The sequence below is a fragment of the Pseudophryne corroboree genome, chromosome 1 (assembly GCF_028390025.1).
Source record: "Pseudophryne corroboree isolate aPseCor3 chromosome 1, aPseCor3.hap2, whole genome shotgun sequence".
NCBI lineage: Eukaryota > Metazoa > Chordata > Amphibia > Anura > Myobatrachidae > Pseudophryne > Pseudophryne corroboree.
In genome coordinates, this window is record NC_086444.1 from 463,916,743 (window position 1) to 463,931,924 (window position 15,182).

General features: G+C 50.2%; 1 protein-coding gene across 1 annotated transcript in view; it reads right to left on the reverse strand.

The window, feature by feature from the left end:
- Window positions 1–14,705, reverse strand: part of SECISBP2 (SECIS binding protein 2) — a 179,113-nt gene extending 164,408 nt beyond the window's left edge. Inside the window, exon 1 of the mRNA XM_063948674.1 lies at window positions 14,509–14,705. Coding sequence (XP_063804744.1) covers window positions 14,509–14,521 — 13 coding nt within the window. The 5' untranslated portion in view covers window positions 14,522–14,705. The remainder of the gene's footprint in view (window positions 1–14,508) is intronic.
- Between the last annotated feature and the right edge of the window lie 477 nt (window positions 14,706–15,182).

Below are 15,182 nucleotides of genomic sequence, written 5' to 3' on the forward strand. Positions count from 1 at the left end.
CCGCAAAGTTCCCACCATTAATAATGGAGGGGGCTGTGCGATGCGCGTCTGACAGCTCCGACGCGCATACAGCCAATCAGGAGAGTGCCACGAAGTGGCGCTTCCTGATTGGCTGAAGGGACCCACAGGGGGTCTCTGCATTCGGGGAAAAGGGGTCCCATGTGTAAACATGGGACCCATTTCAGTCTGTCTGGTTCGGGTAAATGCGTTTTTTTGTTTTGCCAAGTACGTGGATTAAAATAAAAGAACTGGACACTGGATCAGGTGAGTATAAATAAGAATTTACTTACCGATAATTCTATTTCTCGTAGTCCGTAGTGGATGCTGGGAACTCCGTAAGGACCATGGGGAATAGCGGCTCCGCAGGAGACTGGGCACAAAAGTAAAGCTTTAGGACTACCTGGTGTGCACTGGCTCCTCCCCCTATGACCCTCCTCCAAGCCTCAGTTAGGATACTGTGCCCGGACGAGCGTACACAATAAGGAAGGATTTTGAATCCCGGGTAAGACTCATACCAGCCACACCAATCACACCGTACAACCTGTGATCTGAACCCAGTTAACAGCATGATAACAGCGGAGCCTCTGAAAAGATGGCTCACAACAACAAAAACCCGATTTTTGTAACAGCAACTATGTACAAGTATTGCAGACAATCCGCACTTGGGATGGGCGCCCAGCATCCACTACGGACTACGAGAAATAGAATTATCGGTAAGTAAATTCTTATTTTCTCTGACGCCCTAGTGGATGCTGGGAACTCCGTAAGGACCATGGGGATTATACCAAAGCTCCCAAACGGGCGGGAGAGTGCGGATGACTCTGCAGCACCGAATGAGAGAACTCCAGGTCCTCCTCAGCCAGGGTATCAAATTTGTAGAATTTAGCAAACGTGTTTGCCCCTGACCAAGTAGCTGCTCGGCAAAGTTGTAAAGCCGAGACCCCTCGGGCAGCCGCCCAAGATGAGCCCACCTTCCTTGTGGAATGGGCTTTTACAGATTTAGGCTGTGGCAGGCCTGCCACAGAATGTGCAAGCTGAATTGTACTACAAATCCAACGAGCAATAGTCTGCTTAGAAGCAGGAGCACCCAGCATGTTGGGTGCATACAGGATAAACAGCGAGTCAGAGTTTCTGACTCCAGCCGTCCTGGAAACATATATTTTCAGGGCCCTGACTACATCCAGCAACTTGGAGTCCTCCAAGTCCCTAGTAGCCGCAGGTACCACAATAGGCTGGTTCAGGTGAAACGCTGAAACAACCTTAGGGAGAAATTGAGGACGAGTCCTCAATTCTGCCCTGTCCGTATGAAAAATTAGGTAAGGGCTTTTATAGGATAAAGCCGCCAATTCTGACACACGCCTGGCCGAAGCCAGGGCCAACAGCATTACCACTTTCCATGTGAGATATTTTAAGTCCACAGTGGTGAGTGGTTCAAACCAATGTGATTTTAGGAACCCCAAAACTACATTGAGATCCCAAGGTGCCACTGGAGGCACAAAAGGAGGCTGTATATGCAGTACCCCCTTGACAAACGTCTGAACTTCAGGAACTGAAGCCAGTTCTTTCTGGAAGAAAATCGACAGGGCCGAAATTTGAACCTTAATGGACCCTAATTTTAGGCCCATAGACAGTCCTGTTTGCAGGAAATGCAGGAAACGACCCAGTTGAAATTCCTCTGTAGGGGCCTTCCTGGCCTCGCACCACGCAACATATTTACGCCAAATACGGTGATAATGTTGTGCGGTTACATCCTTCCTGGCTTTGATCAGGGTAGGGATGACTTTATCCGGAATGCCTTTTTCCTTCAGGATCCGGCGTTCAACCGCCATGCCGTCAAACGCAGTCGCGGCAAGTCTTGGAACAGACAGGGTCCCTGCTGGAGCAGGTCCCTTCTTAGAGGTAGAGGCCACGGGACCTCTGTGAGCATCTCTTGAAGTTCCGGGTACCAAGTCCTTCTTGGCCAATCCGGAGCCACGAGTATAGTTCTTACTCCTCTCCGTCTTATAATTCTCAGTACCTTGGGTATGAGAGGCAGAGGAGGGAACACATACACTGACTGGTACACCCATGGTGTTACCAGAGCGTCCACAGCTATTGCCTGAGGGTCCTTTGACCTGGCGCAATACCTGTCTAGTTTTTTGTTGAGGCGGGACGCCATCATGTCCACCTTTGGTTTTTCCCAACGGTTCTTTACGTGGGCGACTGCCGTGATGTTGTCTGACTGGATCAGCACCGGCTGACCTTGAAGCAGAGGTCTTGCTAGGCTTAGAGCATTGTAGATGGCCCTTAGCTCCAGGATATTTATGTGAAGTGATGTCTCCAGGCTTGACCACAAGCCCTGGAAATTTCTTCCCTGTGTGACTGCTCCCCAGCCTCTCAGGCTGGCATCCGTGGTCACCAGGACCTAGTCCTGAATGCCGAATCTGCGGCCCTCTAGAAGATGAGCACTCTGCAACCACCACAGGAGAGACACCCTTGTCTTTGGTGACAAGATTATCCGCTGATGCATCTGAAGATGCGACCCGGACCATTTGTCTAGCAGATCCCACTGGAAGGTTCTTGCGTGGAATCTGACGAATGGGATTGCTTCGTAGGAAGCCACCATTTTCCCCAGGACCCTTGTGCATTGATGCACTGAGACTTGGCCTGGTTTTAGGAGATTTCTGACTAGCTCGGATAACTCCCTGGCTTTCTCCTCCGGGAGAAAAACCTTTTTCTGGACTGTGTCCAGGATCATTCCTGGGAATAGAAGGCGTGTCGTCGGGATCAGCTGCGATTTTGGAATATTGAGAATCCAACCGTGCTGCCGCAACACTATCTGAGATAGTGCTACCCCGACTTCCAACTGTTCCCTGGATCTTGCCCTTATCAGGAGATCGTCCAAGTAAGGGATAACTAAAACTCCCTTCCTTCGAAGGAGTATCATCATTTCGGCCATTACCTTGGTAAAGACCCGGGGTGCCGTGGACAAGCCAAACGGCAGCGTCTGAAACTGATAGTGACAATTCTGTACCACAAACCTGAGGTACCCTTGGTGAGAAGGGTAAATTGGGACATGTAGGTAAGCATCTTTGATGTCCAGAGACACCATATAATCCCCTTCTTCCAGGTTTGCAATCACTGCTCTGAGTGACTCCATCTTGAATTTGAACCTCTGTATGTAAGTGTTCAAGGATTTTAGATTTAAAATTGGTCTCACCGAGCCGTCCGGCTTCGGTACCACAAACAGTGTGGAATAATACCCCTTTTCCCTGTTGCAGGAGGGGTACCTTGATTATCACCTGCTGGGAATACAGCTTGTGAATGGCTTGCAATACTGCCTCCCTGTCTGAGGGAGACGTCGGTAAAGCAGACTTTAGGAAACGGCGAGGGGGAGACGTCTCGAATTCCAATTTGTACCCCTGAGATACCACCTGAAGGATCCAGGGGTCCACTTGCGAGTGGGCCCACTGCGCGCTGAACTTATTGAGACGGGCCCCCACCGTGCCTGAGTCCGCTTGTAAAGCCCCAGCGTCATGCTGAGGACTTTGCGGAGGCGGGAGAGGGCTTCTGTTCCTGGGAACTGGCTGTGTGCTGCAGCCTTTTTCCTCTCCCTCTGCCACGGGGCAGAAATGAGGAGCCTTTTGCCCGCTTGCCCTTATGGGGCCGAAAGGACTGCGCCTGATAATACGGCGTCTTCTTATGTTGAGAGGCTACCTGGGGTAAAAATGTGGATTTTCCAGCAGTTGCCGTGGCTACCAGGTCTGATAGACCTACCCCAAATAACTCCTCCCCCTTATAAGGCAATACTTCCATGTGCCTTTTGGAATCCGCATCACCTGACCACTGCTGCGTCCATAACCCTCTTCTTGCAGAAATGGACAGCGCGCTAACTCTTGATGCCAGTCGGCAAATATCCCTCTGCGCATCACGCATATATAAAAATGCATCTTTTAAATGCTCTATAGTCAGTAATATACTGTCCCTATCTAGGGTATCAATATTTTCAGTCAGGGAATCCGACCACGCCACCCCAGCACTGCACATCCAGGCTGAGGCGATTGCCGGTCGCAGTATAACACCCGTGTGAGTGTATATACATTTTAGGATATTCTCCTGCTTTCTGTCGGCAGGTTCCTTTAGGGCGGCCGTATCAGGAGAGGGTAGTGCCACCTGTTTAGACAAGCGTGTGAGCGCTTTATCCACCCTAGGGGGTGTTTCCCAACGTGCCCTATCCTCTGGCGGGAAGGGGTATGATGCCAATAACCTTTTAGGAATTATCAGTTTTTTATCGGGGGAAACCCACGCCTCATCACACACTTCATTTAATTCCTCGGATACAGGAAAAACTACAGGCAGTTTTTTCTCACCAAACAATACCCTTTTTAGTGGTACTTGTATTATCAGAAATATGCAAAACATTTTTCATTGCCTCAATCATGTAACGTGTGGCCCTACTGGAAGTTACATTTGTCTCATCATCGTCGACACTGGAGTCAGTATCCGTGTCTGTGTCTGCCATCTGAGGTAACGGGCGTTTTAGAGCCCCTGATGGCGTTTGAGACCCCTGGACAGGCACAAGCTGAGTAGCCGGCTGTCTCATATCGTCAACTGTCTTTCGTAAAGAGCTGACATTGTCACGCAATTCCTTCCATAAGCTCATCCACTCAGGTGTCGACTCCCTAGGGGGTGACAACTCTATAATAGGCAATTGCTCCGCCTCCATCTCATTTTCCTCCTCAAACATGTCGACACAATCGTACCGACACACCGCACACACACAGGGAATGCTCTGATAGAGGACAGGACCCCATTAGCCCTTTGGGGAGACAGAGGGAGAGTATGCCAGCACACACCAGAGCGCTATATATAGACAGGAATACCACTATATAACGTGCTTTTCCCTTTATAGCTGCTGTTATTATCAAAACTGCGCCAAATTAGTGCCCCCCCTCTCTTTTTTACCCTTTTCTGTAGTGCAGGACTGCAGGGGAGAGTCAGGGAGACGTCCTTCCAGCGGAGCTGTGATGGAAAATGGCGCCCGTGTGCTGAGGAGATAGGCTCCGCCCCCTTCTCGGCGGCCTTTTCTCCCGCTTTTTTGGTGAATTCTGGCAGGGGTTAAAATACATCCATATAGCCCTGGGGGTTATATGTGGTGTTTTTTCGCCAGCCAAGGTGTTTTACATTGCTGCTCAGGGCGCCCCCCCCTAGCGCCCTGCACCCTCAGTGACCGGAGTGTGAAGTGTGCCTGAGAAGCAATGGCGCACAGCTGCAGTGCTGTGCGCTACCTTGTTGAAGACTGATGTCTTCTGCCGCCGATTTTTCCGGACCTCTTCTTGCTTCTGGCTCTGTAAGGGGGCCGGCGGCGCGGCTCTGGGACTGGACTCCGAGGCTGGGCCTGTGTTCGGTCCCTCTGGAGCTAATGGTGTCCAGTAGCCTAAGAAGCCCAAGCTGGCTGCAAGCAGGCAGGTTCGCTTCTTCTCCCCTTAGTCCCTCGATGCAGTGAGCCTGTTGCCAGCAGGTCTCACTGAAAATAAAAAACCTAAAACTAAACTTTCACTAAGAAGCTCAGGAGAGCCCCTAGTGTGCACCCTTCTCGGCCGGGCACAAAAATCTAACTGAGGCTTGGAGGAGGGTCATAGGGGGAGGAGCCAGTGCACACCAGGTAGTCCTAAAGCTTTACTTTTGTGCCCAGTCTCCTGCGGAGCCGCTATTCCCCATGGTCCTTACGGAGTTCCCAGCATCCACTAGGACGTCAGAGAAATTTTATTTTCAGGTACCCCGGACGTCGACATTGGAGACGAGGCCAGAGTCGGCGTGTCAACATAGGTAAGTATGTGTGTCGGCATGTATGTAATAAATAAGATTTTACTTACCGGTAAATCTATTTCTCGTAGTCCGTAGTGGATGCTGGGGACTCCGTAAGGACCATGGGGATAGACGGGCTCCGCAGGAGACATGGGCACTTTAAGAAAGAATTTAGGTTCTGGTGTGCACTGGCTCCTCCCTCTATGCCCCTCCTCCAGACCTCAGTTAGAGAAACTGTGCCCAGAAGAGCTGACAGTACAAGGAAAGGATTTTGGTAATCCAGGGCAAGATTCATACCAGCCACACCAATCACACCGTGATAACAACCAGTTAACAGTATGACAAATAACAGAGCATCAGGTCAAACCCTGGTGCAACCATAACTTAACCCTTATTGAAGCAATAACTATATACAAGTATTCGCACTTGGGACGGGCGCCCAGCATCCACTACGGACTACGAGAAATAGATTTACCGGTAAGTAAAATCTTATTTTCTCTAACGTCCTTGAAGATGCTGGGACTCCGTAAGGACCATGGGGATTATACCAAAGCTCCCAAATGGGCGGGAGAGTGCGGATGACTCTGCAGCACCGATTGAGCAAACACAAGGTCCTCCTCAGCCAGGGTATCAAACTTGTAGAACTTTGCAAAAGTGTTTGAACCTGACCAAGAAGCCGCTCGGCAAAGCTGTAATGCCGAGACCCCTCGGGCAGCCGCCCAAGAAGAGCCCACATTCCTAGTGGAATGGGCCTTAACTGATTTTGGTAGCGGCAATCCAGCCGCAGAATGAGCCTGCTGAATCGTGTTACAGATCCAGCGAGCAATAGTTTGCTTTGAAGCAGGAGCCCCAAGCTTGTTGGAAGCATACAGGATAAACAAAGACTCTGAAGGTTTATGTAGCCAGAACGGCTAGGGTCAGGAAAACAAAGCCCTGACCACATCAAGTAACTCGGAATCCTCCAAGTCAGTAGTAGCCACAGGCACCACAATAGGTTGGTTTATATGAAAGGATGAAACCACTTTCGGCAGAAATTGTGGACGGGTCCGCAATTCTGCTCTATCCGCATGGAAAACCAGATAGGGGCTTTTATGTGACAAAGCCACCAACTCTGACACACGCCTAGCCGAAGCCAAGGCTAATAGCATGACCACCTTCCACGTGAGATATTTCAACTCCACCGTTTTGAGTGGTTCAAACCAGTGGGATTTCAGGAAACTCAACACCACGTTAAGATCCCAAGGTGCCACTGGAGGCACAAAAGGGGGCTGAATATGCAGCACTCCCTTTACAAACGTCTGAACTTCAGGTAGAGAAGCCAACTCCTTTTGAAAGAAAATGGATAGGGCCGAAATCTGGACCTTAATGGAACCCAATTTTAGGCCCAAATTCACTTCGGACTGTAGGAAGTGAAGGAAACGGCCCAGCTGGAATTCCTCCGTAGGAGCATTCCTGGCCTCACACCAAGCAACATATTTTCGCCATATACGGTGATAATGTTGAGCTGTCACGTCCTTCCTAGCCTTTATCAGCGTAGGAATGACCTCATCCGGAATGCCTTACTCTGCTAGGATCCGGCGTTCAACCGCCATGCCGTCAAACGCAGCCGCGGTAAGTCTTGGAACAGACAGGACCCCTGTTGCAACAAGTCCTGTCTTAGAGGAAGAGGCCACGGGTCCTCTGTGAGCATTTCTTGCAGATCTGGCCAATCTGGAACAATGAGTATTGTTCTCAGTCCTCTTTTTCTTATTATCCTCAGCACCTTGGGTATGAGAGGAAGAGGAGGAAATACATAGACCGACTCGAACACCCACGGTGTCACCAGGGCGTCTACAGCCATCGCCTGAGGGTCTCTTGACCTGGCGCAATACCTCTGTAGCTTTTTGTTGAGGCGGGATGCCATCATGTCCACCTGTGGCAGTTCCCACCGACTTGTAATCTGTGCGAAGACTTCCTGATGAAGTCCCCACTCTCCCGGGTGGAGGTCGTGTCTGCTAAGGAAGTCTGCTTCCCACTTGTCCACTCCCGGGATGAACACTGCTGACAGTGCGCTTACGTGATTCTCCGCCCAGCGAAGAATTCTGGTGGCTTCCGCCATCGCCACTCTGCTCCTTGTGCCGCCTTGGCGGTTTACATGAGCCACTGCGGTGATGTTGTCTGACTGAATCAGAACCGGTAGGTCGCGAAGCAGGGTCTCCGCTTGACGTAGGGCGTTGTATATGGCCCTTAGTTCCAGGATGTTGATGTGAAGGCAAGTCTCTTGACTTGACCACAGACCTTGGAAATTTCTTCCCTGTGTGACTGCACAACAACCTCGGAGGCTTGCGTCCGTGGTCACCAGGACCCAGTCCTGAATGCCGAATCTGCGGCCCTCGTGAAGGTGAGCGCTCTGCAGCCACCACAGGAGTGACACCCTGGCCCTGGGGGATAGGGTGATTAACCGATGCATCTGAAGATGTGATCCGGACCACTTGTCCAGTAAGTCCCATTGAAAAGTCCTCGCATGGAACCTGCCGAAGGGAATGGCCTCGTATGATGCCACCATCTTTCCCAGGACACGAGTGCAGTGATGCACTGACACCTGTTTTGGTTTTAATAGGTTCCTGACCGGTGTCATGAGTTCCTGAGCTTTCTCCATCGGGAGATAAACCCTTTTCTGGTCTGTGTCTAGAATCATGCCCAGGAAAGGCAGACGAGTCGTAGGAACCAACTGCGACTTTGGAACATTTAGAATCCAGCCATGTTGCCGTAACACTTCCAGAGAAAGTGCTACGCTGATCAGCAACTGCTCTCTTGATCTCGCTTTTATGAGGAGATCGTCCAAGTATGGGATAATTGTGACTCCTTGCTTCCGCAGGAGTACCATAATTTCCGCCATTACCTTGGTAAATATTCTCGGTGCCGTGGAGAGACCAAACGGCAACGTCTGAAATTGGTAATGACAATCCTGTACCACAAATCTGAGGTACGCCTGATGAGGTGGATAAATGGGGACATGAAGGTATGCATCCTTTATGTCCAGAGACACCATAAAATCCCCCCCTTCCAGGCTTGCGATGACCGCCCTCAGCGATTCCATCTTGAACTTGAACCTTTTCAGGTATATGTTCAGGGATTTTAAATTCAATATGGGTCTGACCGAACCGTCCGGTTTCGGGACTACAAACATGGTCAAATAATAAATAACCCCTTCCTTGTTGAAGGAGGGGAACCTTGACCACCACCTGTTGAAGATACAATTTGTGAATTGCAGTTAACACTATTTCCCTCTCGTGGGGGGAAGCTGGCAGGGCCGATTTCAGGTATCGGTGAGGGGGCATCTCCTCGAATTCCAGCTTGTATCCCTGAGAAACAATATCTATTGCCCAGGGATCCAACTGGGAGTGAACCCACTTGTGGCTGAAATTTCGAAGAAGTGCCCCCACCGTGCCTAGCTCCGCCTGTGGAGCCCCAGCGTCATGCGGTGGATTTTGTAGAGGCCGGGGAGGACTTCTGTTCCTGGGAACTAGCTGTGTTGTGCAGCTTCTTTCCTCTGCCCCTGCCTCTGGCAAGAAAGGACGCACCTCGGACTTTCTTGTTTTTCTGTGATCGAAAGGACTGCATTTGATAATACGGTGCTCTCTTAGACTGTGAGGAAACATATGGCAAAAAAATTGACTTTCCAGCAGTAGCTGTGGAGACCAGGTCTGAGAGACCCTCCCCAACCAATTCCTCACCCTTGTAAGGTAAAACCTCCATATGCCTTTTTGAGTCGGCATCACCTGTCCATTGCCGAGTCCACAGGACCCTTCTGGCAGAAATTGACATAGCATTTATTCTAGAACCCAGTAGACTAATGTCTCTTTGAGCATCTCTCATATATAGGACAGCGTCTTTAATATGCCCCAAGGTCAACAATATAGTATCCTTGTCTAAGGTATCAATTTCCTCAGACACGGTATCCGTCCATGCTGCTACAGCACTACACACCCAAGCCGACGCGATCGCTGGCCTCAGTAAGGTACCTGAACGTGTATAAATGGACTTCAGGGTAACCTCCTGTTTGCGATCCGCAGCATCTTTGAGGGTAGCCGTATCCTGTGACGGCAGGGCTACCTTCTTGGATAAGCGTGTTAAAGCTTTGTCCACCTTAGGGGAGGATTCCCAGCGTAACCTGTCCGTTGGCGGTAAAGGATACGCCAGAAGAATCCTTTTGGAAATCTGTAGTTTTTTATCTGGAGATTCCAAAGCCTTTTCACATAACTCATTTAGCTCGTGTGAGGGGGGAAAGGTTAACTCCGGCTTCTTTTCCCCATACATATGTACCCTCTTGTCAGGGACAGGGATTTCCTTGTGATGTGCAACACATCCTTAATTGCTATAATCATATAACGGATGGATTTAGCCAATTTTGGCTGTAACTTTGCATCATCGTAATCGACACTGGAGTCAGAATCCATGTCGGTATCTGTGTCGACAATTTGGGATAGTGGGCGCTTCTGAGACCCTGACGGCCTCTGCGACATAGGATCAGGCACGGGTTGGGACCCTGACTGTCCTGAGGCTTCAGCTTTTTCTAACCTTTAATGCAAGGAATTAACATTATCATTTAAAACCTTCCACATATCCATCCAATCAGGTGTCGGCGCCGTCGGCGGAGACACCACATTAATTTGCTCCCACATAGCCTTCCTCATCAGACATGTCGACACAAGCGTACCGACACACCACACACACAGGGAATGCCCTTTTTGAAGACAGTTCCCCCACGAGGCCCTTAGGAGAGACAGAGAGAGAGTATGCCAGCACACACCCCAGCGCTATAAACCCAGGAATAACACAGTAACTTAATGTTAACCCAGTAGCTGCTGTTTATATATATTTTTTTGCGCCTAATTATGTGCCCCCCCTCTCTTTTTACCCTCTTCTACCGTGTATCTGCAGGGGAGAGCCTGGGGAGCTTCCTCTCAGCGGAGCTGTGGAGAAAAAATGGCGCTGGCGAGTACTGAGGAAGAAGCTCCGCCCCCTCGGCGGCGGGCTTCTGTCCCGCTTAAATATGCAATTTTTGGCGGGGGCTCATACCTATATACAGTGCCCAGCTGTATATATGTTTAACTTTTGCCAAAAGAGGTCCCAAATGCTGCCCAGGGCGCCCCCCCCTGCGCCCTGCACCCTTACAGTGACCGGAGTATGTGAGGTGTGTGGGAGCAATGGCGCGCAGCTGCAGTGCTGTGCGTTACCTCAGTGTAGAACGGAGTCTTCTGCCGCCTGTGAAGTCTTCTTTGCTTCTCATACTCACCCGGCTTCTGTCTTCCGGCTCTGCGAGGGGGACGGCAGCGCGGCTCTGGGATCGGACGGCAAGGGTGAGATCCTGCGTACGATCCCTCTGGAGCTAATGGTGTCCAGTAGCCTAAGAAGCAGGACCTATCTTCAGAGAGTAGGGCTGCTTCTCTCCCCTCAGTCCCACGATGCAGGGAGTCTGTTGCCAGCAGAGCTCCCTGAAAATAAAAAACCTAACAAAATACTTTCTCTCAGCAAACTCAGGAGAGCTCACTGAAAAGCACCCAGCTCGTCTGGGCACCGTATCAAACTGAGGTCTGGAGGAGGGGCATAGATGGAGGAGCCAGTGCACACCAGTACCTAAATTCTTTCTTAAAGTGCCAATGTCTCCTGCGGAGCCCGTCTATCCCCATGGTCCTTACGGAGTCCCCAGCATCCACTAGGACGTTAGAGAAAAGTTATACTTTCACGGTGTCTGTGTCCTGTTTTTATTTGGGTATTTTTTTTGCAGTAGAACTACAGGTACCAGCGGGCCCGTTTGCCCCCGCATGCTGGTATTTGTGGTTCTCTAAGTACCGGCTTGCGGGGAGGCTTGCTGGGACTTGTAGTTCTTCTGCAAAAAACAATATTCTTACATTTTTACACATGGCTATCAGCCCCCCATCCGCAGCCCTTGGATGGGGGGACAGCCTCGGGCTTCACCCCTGGCCCTTGGGTGGCGGGGGGGGGACCCCTTGATTGAAGGGGTCCCCACTCCTCCAGGGTACCCCAGCCAGGGGTGACTAGTTGGGTATTTAATGCCACGGCCGCAGGGCGCTGTATAAAAGTGACCCCCGGCTGTGGCATTATCTGTCCAGCTAGTGGAGCCCGGTGCTGGTACAAAAAATACAGGGGACCCCTACTCTTTTTGTCCCCCGTATTTTTTGCACCAGGACCAGGCGTAGAGCCCGGTGCTGGTTGTTAAAATACGGGGGATCCCCTGTAATTTTTTTCCCCGTATTTTGGCAACCAGGACCGGCTCAAAGAGCCCGAGGCTGGTTATGCTTAGGAGGGGGGACCCCACGCAATTTTTTTTCGGGTTTTTTACCGTTTTTTAAACATTTTTAAAAATCTAATCAAAATCCGTCAAATCGGCCGTTGTTCGACAGCGGGACTGTCGAATTCGTTTTTTATTGAATATGTCGAATTCCGGCACCCAACTGCCGGAATTCGACGGTCGAATTGTGTCGAATTTAAAAACGGGCTAAAAAGTGCCGCAATTCGCCCGGAATTGCATATACCCCTAAGTGACTAACCCTAATCCTCCCTTCCCCGCTGTGTAAACCTAAGACTCCCTACCCGTTACCTAACCATCACCTTCCCGTCCCTGCACCCAAACCTCCCCCCCCCCCCCTCCGTGACAGGACGCAAGCGAGTCCCGCTAAAAGATCAGGATTCCAGGCGTCTGTATTTTGACACCGGGATCCCGAGCTCCACCTGGAATTTGACGCCAGAGTTATGAAATCGTTTGGGATTCCAGCATTTGTATTTTGACCACCAGGATCCCTTCCGGGTGCATTTTAACTACATCCCCCTTGCAGGTGTAATACACATTACTGACATTTCTGGAAAGAGCCCTAGTTAGCGATTGTTATTAATCAACTGATGTACCGAATAAAAAAATAACTAAAGGAAACTGTAAACTGGGATAAAAGTAAAAGCATAATGGAGCAATAGCCTATATGGTGCCAGGAATGGTAGTTACAACACCAGCACTCAGAGGGTACATTGCAACATGGTTTACTCCAGATACAAAGTTACTTTTTTTTTTTTGCTTTGCTCCGACAGAATATACACAAAGAGGAAAATAGACAGTAATGTTTAATCTTACTGACTTTTACAGGGCCTAATTCAGAGTTGATCGCAGCAGCAAATTTGTTAGCAGTTGGGCAAAACCATCTGCACTGCAGGGGGGCAGATATAACATGTGCAAAGAGTTAGATTTGGGTGTGGTGTGTTCAAACTGAAATCTAAATTGCAGTGTAAAAATAAAGCAGACAGTATTTACCCTGCACAGAAACAAAATAACCCACCCAATCTAACTCTTTCTGCAAACGTTATATCTGCCACACCTGCACTGCACATGGTTTTTCCCAACTGCTAACAAGTTTGCTGCTACAATCGACTCTGAATTATCCCCACAGTCCGTAAAATCTACAGAGCAGGGTGCATATTTTCATGTTTCCAAAAATGTGTACTTGCTGTTGTATTAGCACTCTTTGTAAGCTAAAGCAATCTATACATGTTACATTATCTCTGATACAACCCGTCATATCCCTTTACTTTATGAGAAGTAGATCTATTATGAGGCTACCTTGCAGGTGTAATACACAACTGACATTTCTGGAAATGCACTATTTTGTTTTAAGTGAGCCCTAGTTAGTGATTGTTATTAATCAACTGATGTACCAGATAAAAAAATGACTAAAGAACACTGGGATAACAGTAAAAGCACAATGGAACCCTAACCTATAAGGTGCCAGGGAAGAGTGCACTCTGCTGCCAGGACACAGCGCACCCTGCTGCCAGGAGCACATGGTGCCAGGGCACAGCGCACCCTGCTGCAGGGAGCATATGGTGCCAGGGCACAGCACACTCTGCTGCCAGGATCACATGGTGCCAGGGTAAAGCGCACCCTTCTGCCTGGAGCATATGGTGCCAGGGCACAGCGGGTGGCACTTGATATGCCGGCTGTCGGGATCCCAGCGCCAGAAGCCCAACAGCCAGCATACCGACAACTATTTTCCCTCTAGGGGTGTCCACAACACCCCTGGAGGGAGAATAAAGTGTGGCCGCAAGGGGCTCTTTTGCACTCGTACCCATGTCGGTATCCCAAGCGCCAGCATACCGTAGTACACCAGGGCACAGCGGGTGGCACTTGATATGCCGGCTGTCGGGATCCCAGCGCCAGAAGCCCAACAGCCAGCATACCGACAACTATTTTCCCTCTAGGGGTGTCCACAACACCCCTGGAGGGAGAATAAATAGTGTGGCCGCAAGGGGCTCTTTTGCGCTCGTACCCATGCCGGTATCCCAAGCGCCAGCATACCGTAGTACACCAGGGCACAGCACACCCTGCTGCCAGGAGCATATGGTGCCAGGGCACAGCGCACCCTGCTGCCAGGAGCACATAGTGGCTGGGCACAGTGCACCCTGCTGCCAGGAATGTCAGTTACAACAACACCAGCACTGAGAGGGCACATGCTGCACACCTACTGTGAGATCTGGTGGGGGCCTGGGATATCACCATGATACATGACACCCCGCGCTCTGACTGTGGGAGAGACCCTGGGAAGACGCCAGGCCCTGGCCTTTGCAGGTGGCTGCCAGCAACAGGAACGGGACCAGTGTGGCCGCCGCTTGCTGCTATTATGCAGCGGCGTTAGCAGCACAGTGGGATAGGCTGGAGGAAGCAGTACATACCGCCGGCCTGCATTGCGCCTTTCTCCACTACTGCGGCCCGTCCCTAACTCGTCCGTTATAGCCCTGCGCCTTGTAGCCAGCCTCCGGCGTCATCTGAACAGCCCAACACCGGTAAGCTCGGGAATCGGTAAAGCAACCATCATGACTTTCACGCTACTGACTGTCATGACGTCTTTCGGTCGCGTTTCCCTATTACCGTAAGCATAGCCTTGTATACAAATTATTTCTGACTCCAGTCTTACGCATTGCTGGTATATGGCAGGCGGCCATGTTTCTGGAGTTCTAAAGTGAATAAGTATGAATGCAACAGACATCACTAAAATGTCTACAGCTATAGAGACAAAATAGCAGCGTCTTCCTTGTTTACAAACCGATCACCGCCGCTTCCGGAGTGACGTATTCATCACATGACTGTGTCACTGCGGGAGCAAAGTCATTTTACAATAATGTGCAGCCTGGTAGAAACGTGTAGAAACATTCCTCCCAACCAGGGACGTGCAGTCAGGGGAGGCAGTGCCTCCCCTGTCATTAATGAGTAAAATAATACAAAGAAGATACTTATGACACATAAGTATCTTCTTTATTATTTTACCTATCATTAATGTGTGTTAAAATCACTTTGGAAGGCACCGATCGTGGTGCCTCCCGTAGTGATTAGGAAAAGTATGGGGAGC